The sequence below is a fragment of the Toxorhynchites rutilus genome, chromosome 2 (assembly GCF_029784135.1).
Source record: "Toxorhynchites rutilus septentrionalis strain SRP chromosome 2, ASM2978413v1, whole genome shotgun sequence".
Taxonomy (NCBI): Eukaryota; Metazoa; Arthropoda; class Insecta; order Diptera; family Culicidae; genus Toxorhynchites; species Toxorhynchites rutilus.
This window is the reverse complement of record NC_073745.1, coordinates 125220582-125236860: the sequence shown is the minus strand read 5'-3', so window position 1 is coordinate 125236860 and position 16279 is coordinate 125220582. Positions and strand designations below refer to the sequence as shown.

The 16279-nt window shown below is 37.5% G+C and overlaps 5 protein-coding genes across 9 annotated transcripts in view; 3 read left to right on the top strand and 2 right to left on the bottom strand.

The window, feature by feature from the left end:
• The window catches only part of LOC129771100 (kinase D-interacting substrate of 220 kDa), a 93024-nt gene extending 91071 nt beyond the window's left edge, over nt 1-1953 (top strand). For 2 of the 3 annotated variants that reach the window (XM_055774424.1, XM_055774422.1), the window contains one exon: nt 1406-1671. In XM_055774424.1, the coding sequence (XP_055630399.1) occupies nt 1406-1446 (41 nt within the window). In that variant the 3' untranslated portion in view covers nt 1447-1671. Of the gene's footprint in view, nt 1-1405; nt 1672-1742 lie in introns of those variants that run through there. The other variant, XR_008742283.1, reaches the window with a different exon arrangement.
• On the bottom strand, nt 1641-3686 carry LOC129771101 (U4/U6 small nuclear ribonucleoprotein Prp31). The gene is made up of 5 exons (XM_055774434.1): nt 3149-3686; nt 2882-3086; nt 2542-2796; nt 2120-2483; nt 1641-2058 (listed from the first exon to the last, which is right to left on the bottom strand). The coding sequence occupies exons 1-5, from the start codon at nt 3519-3521 to the stop codon at nt 1720-1722; spliced, it is 1536 nt and encodes a 511-aa protein (XP_055630409.1). The 5' UTR covers nt 3522-3686; the 3' UTR covers nt 1641-1719.
• Nucleotides 3687-6543: 2857 nt separating this feature from the next.
• LOC129767364 (transcription termination factor 3, mitochondrial) lies at nt 6544-7784 on the top strand. The gene is made up of 2 exons (XM_055768151.1): nt 6544-7418; nt 7476-7784. The coding sequence occupies exons 1-2, from the start codon at nt 6638-6640 to the stop codon at nt 7751-7753; spliced, it is 1059 nt and encodes a 352-aa protein (XP_055624126.1). The 5' UTR covers nt 6544-6637; the 3' UTR covers nt 7754-7784.
• On the bottom strand, nt 7403-14748 carry LOC129767362 (endoplasmic reticulum-Golgi intermediate compartment protein 3). Of its 2 annotated transcripts, XM_055768146.1 has the most exons (7): nt 14438-14748; nt 14215-14373; nt 13933-14149; nt 13502-13863; nt 8060-8261; nt 7819-7987; nt 7403-7753 (listed from the first exon to the last, which is right to left on the bottom strand). In XM_055768146.1, the coding sequence occupies exons 1-6, from the start codon at nt 14523-14525 to the stop codon at nt 7852-7854; spliced, it is 1164 nt and encodes a 387-aa protein (XP_055624121.1). In that variant the 5' UTR covers nt 14526-14748; the 3' UTR covers nt 7403-7753; nt 7819-7851. The 2 variants fall into 2 exon arrangements, with proteins under 2 accessions (XP_055624121.1, XP_055624120.1); XM_055768145.1 differs by lacking the exon at nt 7403-7753 and having other exon boundaries at nt 7775-7987.
• The window catches only part of LOC129767366 (reactive oxygen species modulator 1), a 327366-nt gene continuing 323874 nt past the window's right edge, over nt 12788-16279 (top strand). Inside the window, exons 1-2 of one of the 2 annotated variants that reach the window (XM_055768154.1) lie at nt 12788-13073; nt 13302-13414. In XM_055768154.1, the coding sequence (XP_055624129.1) occupies nt 12937-13073; nt 13302-13410 (246 nt within the window). In that variant the 5' untranslated portion in view covers nt 12788-12936 and the 3' untranslated portion in view covers nt 13411-13414. Of the gene's footprint in view, nt 13074-13301; nt 13495-16279 lie in introns of those variants that run through there. The other variant, XM_055768153.1, reaches the window with a different exon arrangement.

The following is a 16279-nucleotide window of genomic DNA, read 5'->3' as shown; positions in this document are numbered from 1 at the left end:
TCAGCGATTCATTAGCATAGAGATTTTTTGGTGTTTAGGGGCAAAGTGGTCATAGGTGTTATTCATGTAGTTCTGTTTACTAAAGCTGATATACCTCTTCACATTCTGTTTTTGAAGAGGTTTCTTTTGTGGCATTAACCTTGGAAAAATATGCCACTCCAACTAAACGAAGCCTTATTATGCGAAACGTTATGTGTTTCTTACTACGTTTTTGTATGCATGGGAAAAATTAAATAAATAAATTGAGACTCTAGGTGATTAGACCAAGCTTATTTCATACATGTACCTACTATATTAAATATGATTTGAACAAATTTGGACAAAAAACCCATAAATCTATCCCATTTAGCTTGATATGTGCGAGTGACCACTTTGTCCCTATTAGGTGACCAATTTACCTCCAAGCAAAAAAAAAAGTTCAATTTTTCACCTTTTTTTCTAATGATGAAAAATGTACTATTTTGAATTTTTATAGTAAAAGCCGAATGCTACCTTGAACAACAATGAGTTGAACTATAATATTCTTCGAAAAACTTGAAGCGGTATGTGAACGCTGGAAATGGACATATTCTTTAGGGTGACCACTATGCCCCACCTTCCCCTACATTTTGCACTGTCTTGTTTATGAATTTTGTGCAGTTAGCGCCAAGAGAGAATACCAGTTTGATTTGAACGCGCGCTGTTGAAAATTAAACTCAAGCGCAGCGCTGCGTTTGTTTTCTTAAGACTGGCTGTGACCGAAAATGCAGTATTCGGCCAACGGCCGTGTAGATGTACAATGTCGTAGGTGAAGCGAGTTTGACTTGTCGAACTGTGCTTGCCTTTACAGTGTAGACAGAATGGATCTGAGTTACAATCACTATAGAGGCTGTGGATTTCTAAGCAGTCGAGATATTTGTCCTTCACATTAGCACTTCCTTTTCCATACGCGTAATCCGTCTGATGGCAACTACTCCTTCCTTGTCGAGCCATTCCAGCATTCCTCCCTTCCTGTCATTATTCGATTTCGACTGGACGGAACTCAGCACCAATACTGTATTTCATATGATTGACTGTGGTTTGCAGCAAGTCTATCATTTTATTCAAATCTCACAATCTCACAATCTCAAACTCCACGAGCGTCGTCTATAGACGATATCCGCGCGATGAGCTGTGTGTACGAGCGTCTTCTTTAGACGACATCAGGGTGATACTGCCCATTGATCACACCAGCGGTATATGCATACTTTTCGGCGCAGTGCTCCGTACAGCAGTAGCATTCCGACGGAATGCCGTATTGAAAGAGTTAAACCATGATTGCTTCGAATTATTCCCACTGCGAAGAAGCGGAGGGCGACAAATGGAAACATTACATTTTCTTATCACAGTATAATCAATAACAATTTCAATTGTTGTTTCTTTTCAGTCAAAAGACAATTTAGTATCAGTGAATCGGACGTACAATGAAACCAAAAAATCGAGAAACAAAACTATGGTACTTCACACTTGCAGTCGAAGCGCATGTAGAGCTGTATCTCAACTAACAATTGCCTGTTTAGGCTGTCCAAAACTGTTATTTTTCGAAATATCGCGTAAGTACAGAATGGTAGAGATACGTTCCAAAGTTATATTTGACATCAGATTGTTGAAAATTCAAACGCTTGATTTTTAAAATAATTTATTAAACACATTGAAAAAAAAACAGTTCATTGTTTTAAGAACAATATCCGAACCAGATCCTTATGTGGTTTTCTTTCCGACAGATAAAAATCCCGATGTGTTTGAAAAATACTTTGCCGTACTTTCGCTAGCGGACTTCTCGGCCGCTTGTGGATTGACTATTTCAAGACCTTGCAATGGAGTGAAAGCTACGCTGGATGCAGTACCGGAGATTTGTTTTTTGACTGTGGTACTTCCACCCCACACCTGCTGCTGTTTTTGTAAGTTTTTCTGAAGCGTTTTACTAATCCGGACCTTAGTTTTTTCATCGATCTGTGGCAGTCGGATTCTGCCGGTGCCCGTCTTTCCAATGGTACCACGGGAATATCCCAAATCGTCTTGATATGCGTCCTCGTCAATCTTAGAAATAAAAAAAAAAATAATTGAAGGTGAATTCGAACAAATATTCTACAATTCTCACATCTCCAAAATTCATTCTGTTAGCCTGTTTGCGGAACTCAGTTATAGCGTATCGTTCCTTTATCTTTCGTACTCGCTTTCCCCCACGCTTCTTCTTACCACCTTCGATTGGTTTCGGCAGGGGTTTGATAAATTTGACAGGGGGAGGCTCTTGTAGCTTATCCAACTTCTTTTCGATCTCCTCGCGAAAACGTTGCCCGATTTCACCCAAATGGCTCTCGTGGCATGCGTCTACTCGAGCGGCTAACGTGCTCTTTGATGCTACCAAACGGGCTGCTTTCCTCCGCATATCAGGAGGAGTCTCTTGAACTATATCGGAATAGTACACATAACCGGCATGTGGCAGCATCGCCACTTTAGAAAACCTGAAAGAATGCTTCCATAAAACGATGTTTCATAATTTCCGAAAACTGGACACCTCACCCAGACAAAGTCTTTTTCTGTGCTCCCAAAACCAGAACGTTACATGCAGGCATTTTCGATAGTCTAGTTAGTCCACCAGCAAGCCCAACCAATTTTGCAGCTGTAGAAGCCCCGACGATCATAGACAAATTAGGTGCAATGAAAGTCATTCTGCTTTCCACATAATCGAAAATTTTGCTTTTGAAATCATTCAATTCTATAGCCATGCTGCAGGCCTCATATATTTGCTGGAGTTCCTTCTGCTCTAAACGAACTCTGTAAATATCAAATTCATTTTGATTAACAATGGTTCTTAAAATATATTGTTTTTGGTAGTATCATAGAATAGAAGTGAACCTACCCTTGTGTAGTAGAAGCTGTTACGGAGACGATCATAATAGTGGCCTGGGTTAAAATTTCCTGCAGTCGTTCATTGTTTTTCGCTTGATCCAGATCATTTCCCAGCTCTTTCACGCTCCGAATGTAATCCATTTCGACCATTATTAGGGAATCCAGTTCGGGAAATCTTTTTTGGTATTTATCTTTGACAAATTTGTGAACAATAGCTACAAAATGAAACTTATGAACATCGACAGTGAACTCGTGTAGAATCCTTCAAACTACTCACATATTTCATTATCGATATCCACAGCGATGTTGTTAGCCTCCACTATGAGCTGATACTCCGGATCCGACTCAACATTCCCAATCATTTCCGAAGTCTTCCGAGGATTCTTGGCGAACATTTCGATTTGAGATAGCACATTACACAAACGGTCAGAATCACGTAATTTGCAGATCTCTCTGATAGAATCAACTTTAACATCTACTTCCATCGGTTCATCTTTTACATCGGCTACGACCGCCGCCTCCTCTTCGTCTTCGGAAACCAGAGGTTCAGTAGCATCATACTTGGGTTCCTGTTTGACGGATTCCAGAAGTTCCTCGGTATCGTCATTATCGTCTTCAAGATCGGCTAGTAACTCATCTGCCAGAGACATTTTTCAGCACTAGAGCAGACTATGTAATGTTGATTGCTGTTTTTGAGAAAAGGGTAGGTATTTCGTTTTGCTGCTTCTGGTATACCAAAATATCTCCGAACGTTTATCCAACGTTGATAGTGGCAATGATGTCTCAGGCAAAAAAACGAAATATTGTAAACAATTACATTTGACGTTTCAATTTTTGCCGCTTGCATCAAGATAAATAGAAAACATGGGATTTTTCCTTTATAGGGTCGAGTGGCACATTTCGGACATCTAAGTACAATCAAAGAATGCAATTTTTTTTATTTTCGCTTATTTTTCGTCGGCCTATTTCCGCCACTTCAGTGCCAATCACCGACATCAGGGAGGCGACTCCACCTGTTCCTACCTATCAGACTCAACAACTCATGAGCCGGGCCAACTTATTTTACTTCCCCTCCGAAGGAAGACGTAACCAGACATTTTTCACCTCAGAAAATCCCAACGACGCCAGCTGGGATTGAACCCAGGCCGATCGGAATGTTGACTTCACGGTGACGGGACGTTGTATGTGTAGTGCACTTAATCCTCCTGTACTAGCGCACAAAATCATAATTCGTATACTCGCGCAGGGTGTCACAGACCAAAAGTTCAATATCTCTGTAACATTGCTATAGGAAGCGAATTGGTTTACATCCCTATCACTCAGGCCAAAGACCTAGTGAATGCGATGCGATGCGGGCGCGGGCAGGCTCGTTTACGGGAAAACCTCACTCTAACTACCGTCACTCTAACTACCGTCACTCTAACTACCGTCACTCTACTTACCGTCACCGCCTATCTCACTATTACTCTGCTGTGAAAGTTCATCATCGACATCACGATATGTAGATGGTGGTAAATTCTAGATCAACATGTCAAAAGGTCAAAAGGCTAAGCTGATGTTTGCGCCGGCTAGTGACCATTCTATCCTGGATTCCTCGAGTCGAGAAGACGCACCACGCTAGATATGGGGTACAGACTAGGGGGCGTTGCTGATTAATGGTCAGCTGCAATAGGAAGTATCCCGTGTCGGGCACAGGTACAGAGCATTGGACACAGCAACATCACAATTACGAAAACACTTGTAATACTAACCTCGAGCCAACCGCGAGTAATCGGTTACATATTACTAACATAGTTATAAGGCAAACATTGTCGAAATATTGAACTCCCGGCCCCGTCAGGTTGACGCCATATGAGCCTTAATAAAAATATATATTTTGGATAAAAAAAAATGTCAAAAGGTTGATCGATTCTCTTCACCGTCTTTCTCTTTCGATAATCACGGCCTTTCAGACAGATTTTGCTCCAGTTTTGCCATGTAGTTTGACAAACGAGGTCCCCTTTCATACTTCTTATCGTCGAACATATCAGGAAATCCTGTTACTGCTGAGTTATTAATGAAAGAGAATGTAGATGAAGAGAATCGATCAAAAAGATAGACCCTTTTGACATGTTGATCTAGAATTGGTAATTCGCGATGACAGTGGCAAATTAGGGCCATAATTTGGGACCAAAACTCGTAAGTGTAATCTCTATCTGATTAGAAGACACGAAGTCGGGTTTAAAATTTTAAAACTTGAATGAAAATTTTCACATCATGTTATTTATTTACTTGAAACACGTATTTCTGACTTTCATTCAACCATATAGCTATACAATTCCAACATTGTTACTGAATTTTTCCATTGTAATATAAAGTTGTCCTCATAAACAATTTTCGTATGAGACATTTCCCTCACATTCACACAAATTTGATAATTTGATACGGAAAAGCTAATTTTCATTTATAATTTTAATTTTTGAAAACGTTCATTAGGACTAAGTATCAGCTATTCTTCGACGCTCCCCTAAACTAGTAAACTCAAAGCTCAATGCCGTCAGCACGGATCGCTGTTTTGAAGAAAACAAATACTTTTGACGTTTGAGATGTTGGCACCAAAACATGGCGGGTGCTGTACAGCTGGATGCGGATTTCAATGCGGCGAAACTGTTTGTGAAGTGTTTTGCTGCGAGTGAACGCAAGTGATGGTTGCCAGACGATTTTCATAAATATCTTCACAATCGAACTCATCGAATTATACACGTTGTGAGAGTTATCTTTTAGAAACTTGATAAACCAACAGAAACAATAGTCCCGGAGATATGTTCCATTATGCATCGCGCGTACGCTTTATAGAAATTTAATTGCGACGGAGGAGAGTTATCTTTCTCTGCGTAAAAGCTATGGACAACAGCTATTAAAACCACCTTCCTTAGGGGCTTTGGACTCTTTGCTCTGGTTCTCAATAGTTTCAGGTTCATTTCCGGGCATGCTACTATAGAGATCCGTCATTTGCAGGTGGAGCTTTTTTTATTCCACATTCTTCGTAAGTGCGAAAAAGATAGCAACGAATATGTCAAAAGAAACTCTACAGAAATGTTAAAATTCGTGTTTGAAGTAAAAGAGCAGAGGATTGAGGTTCGGTTCGGCCATGCACCTCAGTTAATCACATTGTCGATCAATAAATACGATATTTTTCAAGTTTTATCCAAATAAAACCGTATTTACTAGAGGCTCTAGAAGGAAAAAAATTCTCAAAATAGTTTCACAGTAATGTTCGAGTGGTGGGAAACGTTATTTTGATTTGCTTGAATGGTTAATTAATGGTTTATTTCGCTATTCTATGAACTTCATATAAATAACACACGAAGCTTCGAAAGAAGGCCTTTTTCTTAAGCATTGGAATAGGTGAAAAAATCATTGTAGATCAATCAAAGCCAAACTTTTTAGAATAAAACGATTTTACAGAATCCAGTTTGCTTCCATTTTTTAAGAACAATCTTCCAGTTTTTTGAAAAAAAATATTCTTCCGCTCGTGGATAATCGGGGTTACACTGTATGTACAAAAATACGTACGTTCTATAAATGTTTGCAACGCCAAAGATATTGGGTTTATTTTTAGCAAGGATTTATCTGGGTGTAGGTACTGATTTCAACCGTTTGGTCAACTGATAAAAATATGATGATCCAGTAACACTGCTACACTGGAAGAGATGTGAGGAGATTCACACTTCACACATTATTGTTTACGTTCTGAGCATTATTTTATTTTCTGAATATTGTAAAAATGTTACCCGGGTACAGTTTATATTTCAGTAAAATACGTGATTGTGGCTGGAATCAATTTAGATGTCTGTTCAGAGGAATTTACAGTGCGTCAGTCGTTACATTTGAAGCGACACAGAAGTATGTTGATGACCTGAGTGCAGAATGTAGAGCCTTACAACCGGAAGCGCGATCCGTTTTGGAACCCATCGATGATACCGTTAGTGTGGAGGTGTATCCACAGACTCTACCGGCATTTAACTTCGCAGCCTACGTCAACAAATCGGAAACACTGAAACAACTGGTGAGATTGGGTGTAGACCTTCATAAATTGGAGAAACGAAAAGGAGTGCCTCAATTTATTTTGAAACTGGATTTCGACAGAGACATGAAAAATCACATCGAGTTCCTCATTGATGTTGGCGTGCCGTCGGAAGGTCTTGGCGAATTTATAACTAAAAATCCGCTTATATTTAAAGAAGACCTTGGTAATATGGAAGTTAGAATCAATTACCTCGAATCGAAACGATTTTTGTCCGATCAGATAGCTAGAATTGTATATAAGAACCCATATTGGTTGATGATAAATACACGTCGTATAGACAAACGATTAGGATATTTTCAAAAAACTTTCCGACTAAACGGCGGAGAGGTTCGACTGTTGACAACGAAACAGCCGCGAATAATCACATACAACCTGGAACACATTAGAAAAAATACATTCACAATCACAGAGGAGATGGGATTTGAGAAGGAAGAAATCAAATACTTGCTGCTAAGCAGTCCTAAACTTTGGATGATAAGTAAGTTTATTGTGCAAATAATTGTTCTGTATTTTTTTCTCATCCAATTCATTGCAGATCAAGATAAATTACAATACCGGTTTGATTTTGCGCATCACAAAATGAAACTTTCCCACGCGCAGATTTTGGAAGCACCTGAGATTCTTAACTCACGAGAATACCGATTGAAACATCGTCATGGATTTCTAAATTTCCTGGGGAAAGCACAGTATGATCCGCGGAAAGATCTGTACATTTCGTTGAAGACTTTGGTGGAAGGTACCGATGAATATTTTGTTACTAATGTTGCGAAATCAAATATGGAATGCTATAATAGCTATCTGAAGACATTGTAGCTTGAAAATAAAACAAACAAATAATTGCAAATCGTCGTATTCTTAAAACAAATACTTCTGCGGACCTAATTTTAATATTGCAGTTTTTATTTGGTGCTTTAGCTAAGTTTTCCTAGTTCGATCTTTCTTTTCAAGGCATGGATCGAGGTAAACAAAAACGAGTCGATTATACCAACAACGGTAAATATCCCTCCGATAATTGCGCACAAATTTGTTGCAAAGTGGCTGAATGAGCTGCAAATGTTGAAAAAGAGAATTATAATTCTGTTAAATCGAATCGAATCGAAATGTGAACACAATACATACTTTCTCTTTTCTGTGAATCTCACCATCAGAGGGGACAACTCGTAGTTAACGAATATTCCAGGCATGCCTGATTCTCCGCTCATCACCGATACGCTTTTCTGATGTTTCGTTACAGAAAACTGGTTTGTATGTAGGGTAGGGCCGTTGAGTGGAACAAATTCCGTTGGTACTATTTTTATATAGTACTGAAACATCATTGCTCCTGTAGGTGAAATTGGAAAAACATTCAGATTGATTATATAAATTACAAAAAACAGTTTTCATCTTTTAGCGTATAATTCCGATCTTAAATATTAACACGAACCTACGGAAATATTGGACCCTATTATGTAAATCGAATCGAGAAGACGGTACAATCATCACTATCACACCTAGCAATAATTTCGTATTTTCTTACCGGTATTCACTTACCGAGCACGAACTTCGTGTGTTGAAAATTGCATATAAAACCTGATCACGAACGTCACTTCACGGTGAAAACGAGATGAACGGCTTTATTACCGTTTCCACTTCACGTTAAAAACGAATTGAACGGCACGCTATTGAAATACGTTTTACGAGTTAGTAAAGCGTCAAAAATAATAATGGATTTTTAGGCAGAATGAGCACTTTACAAATAGAAATTATGAATGAAAACTATCTTCTCCGTATCAAATTAGTGTTCAATTTAATGTGAAACTTACGTTTTTTTTCATGTGGTAAAAAAATCTCTTTCAAAAATTGTATCGGAAAATTATTTTATATTATAATGATAAGTTTTAGTGGAAAACTAATTTCATTTTCACCGTGAAGTGGAAACGGAAATAAAGCCAGAAGTCTATATAACCTTGCAAACAAATCATTTTGTTTTCACCGTGAAGTGACGTTCTTGATCAGCTGCGCAACACATACAACCAGTGTTGCCACATTTTAATCTGTACCAGAGAGGTTAAAAATCTTTTTCATCTGTATTTTTTCTTCAAAAAATCTGTACCATCGAAAATATTCGTCGTAAAAAAAATATATGTTATTAGAATGAAAAAAAACCTCATTCATTTACTACAAATACTACATTTACATCCGAAAGTCATTCGAGTGTTTGATGATGCTGATGCCTGCTGGTAGCTAGTCAACTAAGACTGCATTAGATTCGCGAGTTCTGCGACGGTCATATCGCCGTCCGATTTAGCGGCTGAGTTACTGCGCAGTCGTGTCTGGTTCTCAACCATGGCGGGATTTAGCATATACAACTCCAGTGAACTACAGATCAACGCTTTTTATCTACCGCACAAATAATTTATGGTATTAGTCAGGAACGGTGATACTGGTTCTGATCATGAACGTCGCTTCACGGTGAAAACGAAATGATTTGTATGCAAGGTTATGTACCTTATATACCCGTTATTCCGTTTTCACTGTGAAGTGACATTCGTGATCAGGCCCACTCTCTTCAAATTATTACAAAGAGATAGGGTAAATGACCTTGGTTTGTCCAATTTAAGGTGTTTTCACGCAACTAGTAAATTTAAATCGATTTTTCTTCATGATAATTACATATAATCAATACGTTTGGGTTTGTTGAAAAGCCCCAAGTCTCTAGTTGCTAATGCTACCATAAGGCGTTGAAATTATTCAAATTTTTATTTTCCTTATTTTCCTTAAAGAAAATTATAATCATGGTTTGTCCACCTCTGATCATGGTTAGTCCAAAAATGATCATGGTTTGTCCGGTTTTAGAAATCACCATCTTTAAATGAAAAAAACGAATTTTCAAGTAGATGTTGCATTTCTCATTACTTGAGTTTGCTGTCATCATATTGATCCATTCATAATTTAGGCTTTCTTTAAAATATTGCCTTTTCTTGGGCATTTTAAAAGTGTTCATCTCAACACACTTAGTGATCTCCGATAATCGATCGATTAATCGATAAATCGGTTATTTGGGGCGATTAATCGTATCGAATAACAAACTGCTGAACAGTATTCGATTAGCTGATGAACGATTAATTTAAAAAATCGGGGATCAATAAATACACTCAACACAAAGAAACTACATTTCTGCTATGTACGAAGGACACAATAAACAAACTGCAGCGCGCCAAGCGGTTGCCATAGAAATCATGTGGACAAAACATGTGGAATCGGACAACTCCAGTCGGGTGCTATGATTGATACTAGGAACGATAGATACCCAATTCATGAGTAAACGGTGGAAACAAAGGGAAAATGTCAGTGTGTATTCGATATGTTGGCTCCTGTCAGGTCAATAGGGGTTCTCTAAAGACGTCACCCGGGTGGACAACTCATGATCAGAATTGTGTCATTTTCTTGAATGGCGTTAACGTTCCCTGTGGAACTTTTGCCGTCTCAACGTGTGCAGTAACTAGCGTCATTTACTAACCCATTTTAGGCCAAGCGTTCGAAAAATCGAACAGCGACTTCGATTTTTTCATGTCTTTGGAATGAAACCATATGGTAATGTTTTTGCACCAAAAGATAGCTTAATTTATTAGTTACCACTTACATCGATCTCATTCAATTTTGAGTAACTTTATTGGATAATTAATTCGATTTAAAGCAAGTATGTTTGGAAGGTGTTTTCAATTTCAATTAAAAACCCAATAAAATACAAAAATATGTGAACTTTTCTACAGTATTGTTTCGACAAAAGGACATACATTGTGATATAGAGCGAAAATCATTCGCTTGAGCCTCCTACAGGAAAAATACAGCCGGGGAAACTGTTAAAAAAATCGAACGTTGGCCATAACGAACATTTTTTTGTGCTGAATCAACACCAACACATCTAACCTCCGCTGCGCATTTTGATTTGTTTACTTTAGAAGACTTTAGAAGATTGTGAATGTTTGCAAATATCGATTAATTTAACAAATATTATTGAAAATCTGTATGGTTTTTTTTGTCCGTAATAGGTTATAGCGGCCCGTAGAATTTGTTTTATGGAGAAGCTGGAGGAAATGATCAGTACGTGTAACGGAATTCTAAAGAGATTGTTTGTGCGAATATTATTCTGCCAGACCTCCCAACCCTATATGCCATTGTTTTTTTTTGCAGTACTCTGGTACTTTGCAGGTTTTGGAAAATGTTCGATTTTCTCGAGAAATGGATAATTGTGGAGACTAATTTTTAAGCATTGACATTTCTCTACAGTTAACAATAAAAATAAGAGCATATGCTTTCGTTTGAAAGAAAAAGCCTGCCAGTAATTAATTAAAATTACATGAAATAAGAAATGCCACATCTCACCTTAGATGGATTCATTTGGGTTTATACTTAGAGACCTCCATTCACCTGTTCTTGTTTTTCCCGGAATCCAAAATTGATGCATTCATGAGTACCGTATATTTGCTAATTGAAGTGACTTTTAGTTAGCAGTATGTTCGTACTTGCAAAAAAAGGTGCGGGTTTCGGCCTATGTTCGATTCTTCGAACAGTCATTTCCCGGAAAATGGAAGATGGGAAAAAAATAATTCTTGAATATTGGAGTTCGAAATTACACCAATGGCTTTCGTCAGAAAAATAATTTTTACAGCTTGGTCGTTAAAGGGTTAATACTTATTTGAGATTTCTTAAGCCAAATAACACGCCTTGAATTTATTCCGAGGGGCAAACTCTAGAATACGCGTGACCACAGTGCAAGTCGAAGGAAATTTCTCTGACGAAAATTCCCCGGCCAGAACGGGAATCGAACCCGAACACCCGGCATGATATGAGATGCTAACCACTCGGCCACGGGTGCAAATAAAATTGAATTGGGTCATCGAAATGCATTAATTACATGGTTTAGCCATGTAAATCTGATACAAATGGTGTGCAAGCATGATGTTTACAATATTTGTAAGTGTTATAATCCAGAAAAGGTTTGAATATGTGCCAAATAATCATCTGGAAATGAGGGACGCATTGCCACCAATAGAAGGTGGATTTTATAATCCTTAAAAACATGTGAATCCGTAAAAATATACTATAAAACTACTGTAAATCATGAAAAAACAATATTATTTATATGTTTTGAAACATTCGAATACCTGATTTGACACAGATGAGCTGAATAAGAGCATTCAAAAGAGTGGACAAACCATGATCATTTTTTCGACTGGGCAAACCAAAATCATTTATCTCACGAGTTTTTTCTCAACTAAATTTACATGGAAGTTCCAAGACAATATTGAATCTAAAATGACACCCAGACTTTTAAAGTCATACACTTTTTCATTCAAAATCTGGAGATCAGCACATTGTTACTTTCTTCTTAGGTGACATGAAGAACATGTATTTGGTTTTCGCTAGGTTAAGTGAGAATAGATTTGACCTGAAAGTGATCCTCAAGGGGAGAGATGAAATAGTGCAGTATCGTTTTGCAGTCCTTTATAAAGGTAGTTTGCCAATATCGTTCACATACATAAAATAATAGAGGTTCAATATTGCTGTCTTGAGGTACCCTAATATTTATGAAATACAATGTGCTTTTTGCATTATTTATGGATAAAGATTCAGTTTTGATTTCAATACTTAAATCAAATAGGAGTACTACATTACAAAATAAATGTAACGTTTCTGTTGATTAATTAAGCATCAAAATTAGAAAGTCTTCTGTTTCAATTTAAGCATAGCGCTAAAATTTTAAATTTCCAATTTTTGAAACGGTTTTGTATGTCTTAGAGCGGTTCACATCTCTCTGAAAACATAAAGCGGCTGAATAAACGACGGCTGTAGCGAAGCTGTCAAAAATGAACGTCATAAACAAGACGATTACGTGATTGCATCACGCAAATTGTGCGGTGAAGTCAAATTAGCATTCACTTTTAACTTCACGATTAAACGTCGTTGTTTGCGATTTTCACCGGGAAGCAGACCAATACAAACGAAAAAGCACAATGCCGGCAGTACCAGGAAGTGTCTACGGTCAGAGTCAGCAGCCCTCCTGTTTTGATCGAATGAAAACTGGTTTCACTATCGGATTTTGTGTGGGAATGGCCAGTGGTGCTCTGTTTGGAGGATTTTCAGCATTGAGGTAGGTACATCCCATGGAACATGGTGTCGACCGCTCATCTGATTTGCAATCAATCGTTTCTGGATGGAATACACGAACAATTATCCCGTTTAACTTAGAAGAAATGTGTTGAACTGTTTTGTAGACTGAGCAAATAATTGAACTCATATCTTGCTACGGGTTTCCCTTGTGTTGTGCTTGCTATAACTGACAATTAAAACTATTTGATGCTATTTATTCTATTTGCAGGTATGGACTTCGTGGACGTGAGCTTATCAACAATGTCGGAAAAGTTATGATTCAGGGTGGAGGAACGTTTGGTACTTTCATGGCAATTGGAACAGGCATTAGGTGTTAAAATGATTAGAAGCTCGATAAATCAATGTGTGAAGAAAAAGGCAATAAAAAATATCAAAGCACCAACGGTATTATTCGATGTTCAAACTTACCTTCTTCGGCCATCACTTCAGTTGAGTCGAGTGGTCTCGTTTGACCATAACCGAATTCATCTCCGAATGAAAGCGTGTTGATGCGATGAGATGTGTTGAATTTGCCCGACGAGAAAGGCTGCACATCATGTACGTGGATATGACTGATAGAGAAACTCTTTCCCGGTGCAATGTGGAAGCTTCCACCAACACGATTTACTGCCATTGATCCATAAATTTGGCACCCTTCACTGAATGCTCTGGACTCAAGATTCGTTTTACCCAAAGCCGCTTCAATCTTACACTGTTCGAAGTTTTCCAGATTAGGATTCCACTTCTTCTCCCGATAAGCATCAATAACATCTTGGCAAGTGTTGCAACAGCTGAAAAAAATATGTGAAGAGAAAATTACAATTATCCGATTTTGAGGTGAAATGTTTGCTTTGCCGTACTGCGTACTGTTTGCCTGTGCCCCGTAACAAGAACCACACAATACTGTAGGTTTCATAGTAGAAGCATCTTCTTTCTTCACGTGTTTTATTGCTTGAATATCTTCTTTCTTGGCATCTTCTATCGGATTCCCGTGGAGATCGAGCCTTCTTTTGTAAATGCTATGCTCTATGTGCAGATGTTGTTCTCCGGTTGCATCCTGTGCATCCAACGAAACATCTAGAAATATGAACAAATATCGCTCATGAAAAAAAACCGACACATCGTTTCATTATAGTACTTACATTCACACGAGATTCTCGGGATGTAAAAGTCCAAATTGATTTTCAATTTTTGATCTCGTGTCGAATCGACAAACAATTCGTCGGTTATTGTGGGCGTCAAATAAGCTATTACTTCAGAATAAATGAGCATAACTATGATTATACTACTGGTGATGGTCACTGAAATAAAATACAACAAAATTTCATTATTGTGAGTTAGCACATTCAAAAGTATGATGCTTACGGGTAGCTCCTCCAACAGTCCTAATACTAAACTCGTTATCAATTTTTGGATACGCATCCAATCGTCGAAGCGAATCTAGTAACGGCATGGCGAATACGTGTCAAATATTTTCTTTTATATACACCGCAACAAAATAAACCAGGAATTAACTAGTTATCACTGAATAAACACTAAATCCGAATTGTACTGGGTATGCTGAACCATAACACCACTCAAAATAAGTATTTAACGTTGTGTAGATAAACTTTGAGTTTGTTATGACCTGTTATGACGTTTACTTGTTCCACAGATCAAATCGCGAAAGAAAAAGCAGCAACATCAATGCACCGGTGATTTTCAGTCAATTACGAATGAAGCATTACAAATGTTCAATAGGGTATGTGAACTAATGGGTGAGTAACGATATCTCTTTTACAATAGATGCCTTCAATAAAATCTGAGTTGAATCGGAGAGAAGAGCAGTACAGGAGAATATGGCTTTTTCTCGCATTGACGGTATTGAGCATCGTTTACTTGTTTAGGGGAGCGTCAAAAAATGATTGATTTTCAGGCGGAATTAACATTAAATTAAAATTAACTTTTTCGTATCAAATCAGTATTCTATTTAAATAAAAAAAACCCATTTAGCTTATTTTTTAGAAGTTTTGCACATTTTCAAATCAATATAACGTTTAAGGGGGGACTCGGGTCTGGAAAATCGAAAAAACCAAATTTTAGTTTTTTTTGCCCTTTTTAGAAAGCTTATGCCCTCATAAATGTTATCTCGAAAAGATCTTTCGATATATAATATCGTTGGAATCTTACAGCCAATAGTATGAGGTCACCTCAAGGGATGTAGTATCGCTGTACGAATTTTTAAACGCGTTTTTCTCGAAACCATATTTTTTCAACTGGTGGTATCGATATCTCAGGATCTACACGACCGATTTAGCTGAAATTTTTTATCAGTTTGTAAAAACGAATTATCTAATTTCATTTTTTTAGATTTTTTATGAGGTTCTAAACAGCGATTTTTCATGAAAAATAACTCATTTTTAACAAAATTGGCCGCCAATTTGGCTATTTTCCGAATTTTCAAAAATACCTATGTAACGTTTTAGGTATTGTCCTAAAGTTTCAAAATATTCATTGCAATTCGTTCTGCGACACCCCATTGCTTCAGAGCCGATACCACCAGCAAGGTACCGATTTACAGACAGCATCTATCATCCAGCTGTTAACAGCGTAATAATCACAAAATGGAAAATAGAACTTCAAATATACCTTAAACAATAACCAAAATACCCGAATACTTCACTTTATTCCTAACATAAAAAAATGACGAAAATTCATGATTTTTCGACCTTCCAGACAGGGTCCCCCTTAACACGTTTGATAAATGACCAAATCTCGTTCAATATGGAACCTTTTAGGTAAGCGTTCCATTGATAAATTTGGATGCGTTTTGCCGGATATATGACTATCGAAACCATTTGATGACAAATAACTGCAGATAATTTCCCAAAGGCTCAATATATGAAAAATGTGTAGTGGAGCTACTATCTTCTCGAAAAAAACGAAAACTACAAATAGAATGGCGAAAGTAGTACTAAGTTGAGGCTCCCCCAGTAAAGTTAGTAACATTCAAGAAGATGTAATAAATATTAAAATAAGCAAAGATTTTCATGCTCCAATTAATCCTTGAAGGCTGCTTTTTTGTTAACAATTCATTAGTTCAATTATAAAACGCGAGGTAAACATCTTGAAACGAAACATTTACTAATTGAAAAACATATTTAATCACAAATCATATTGATAAAAATGGATTAATTAAGTATTCCACTACGATTCTGAATTTCCGCC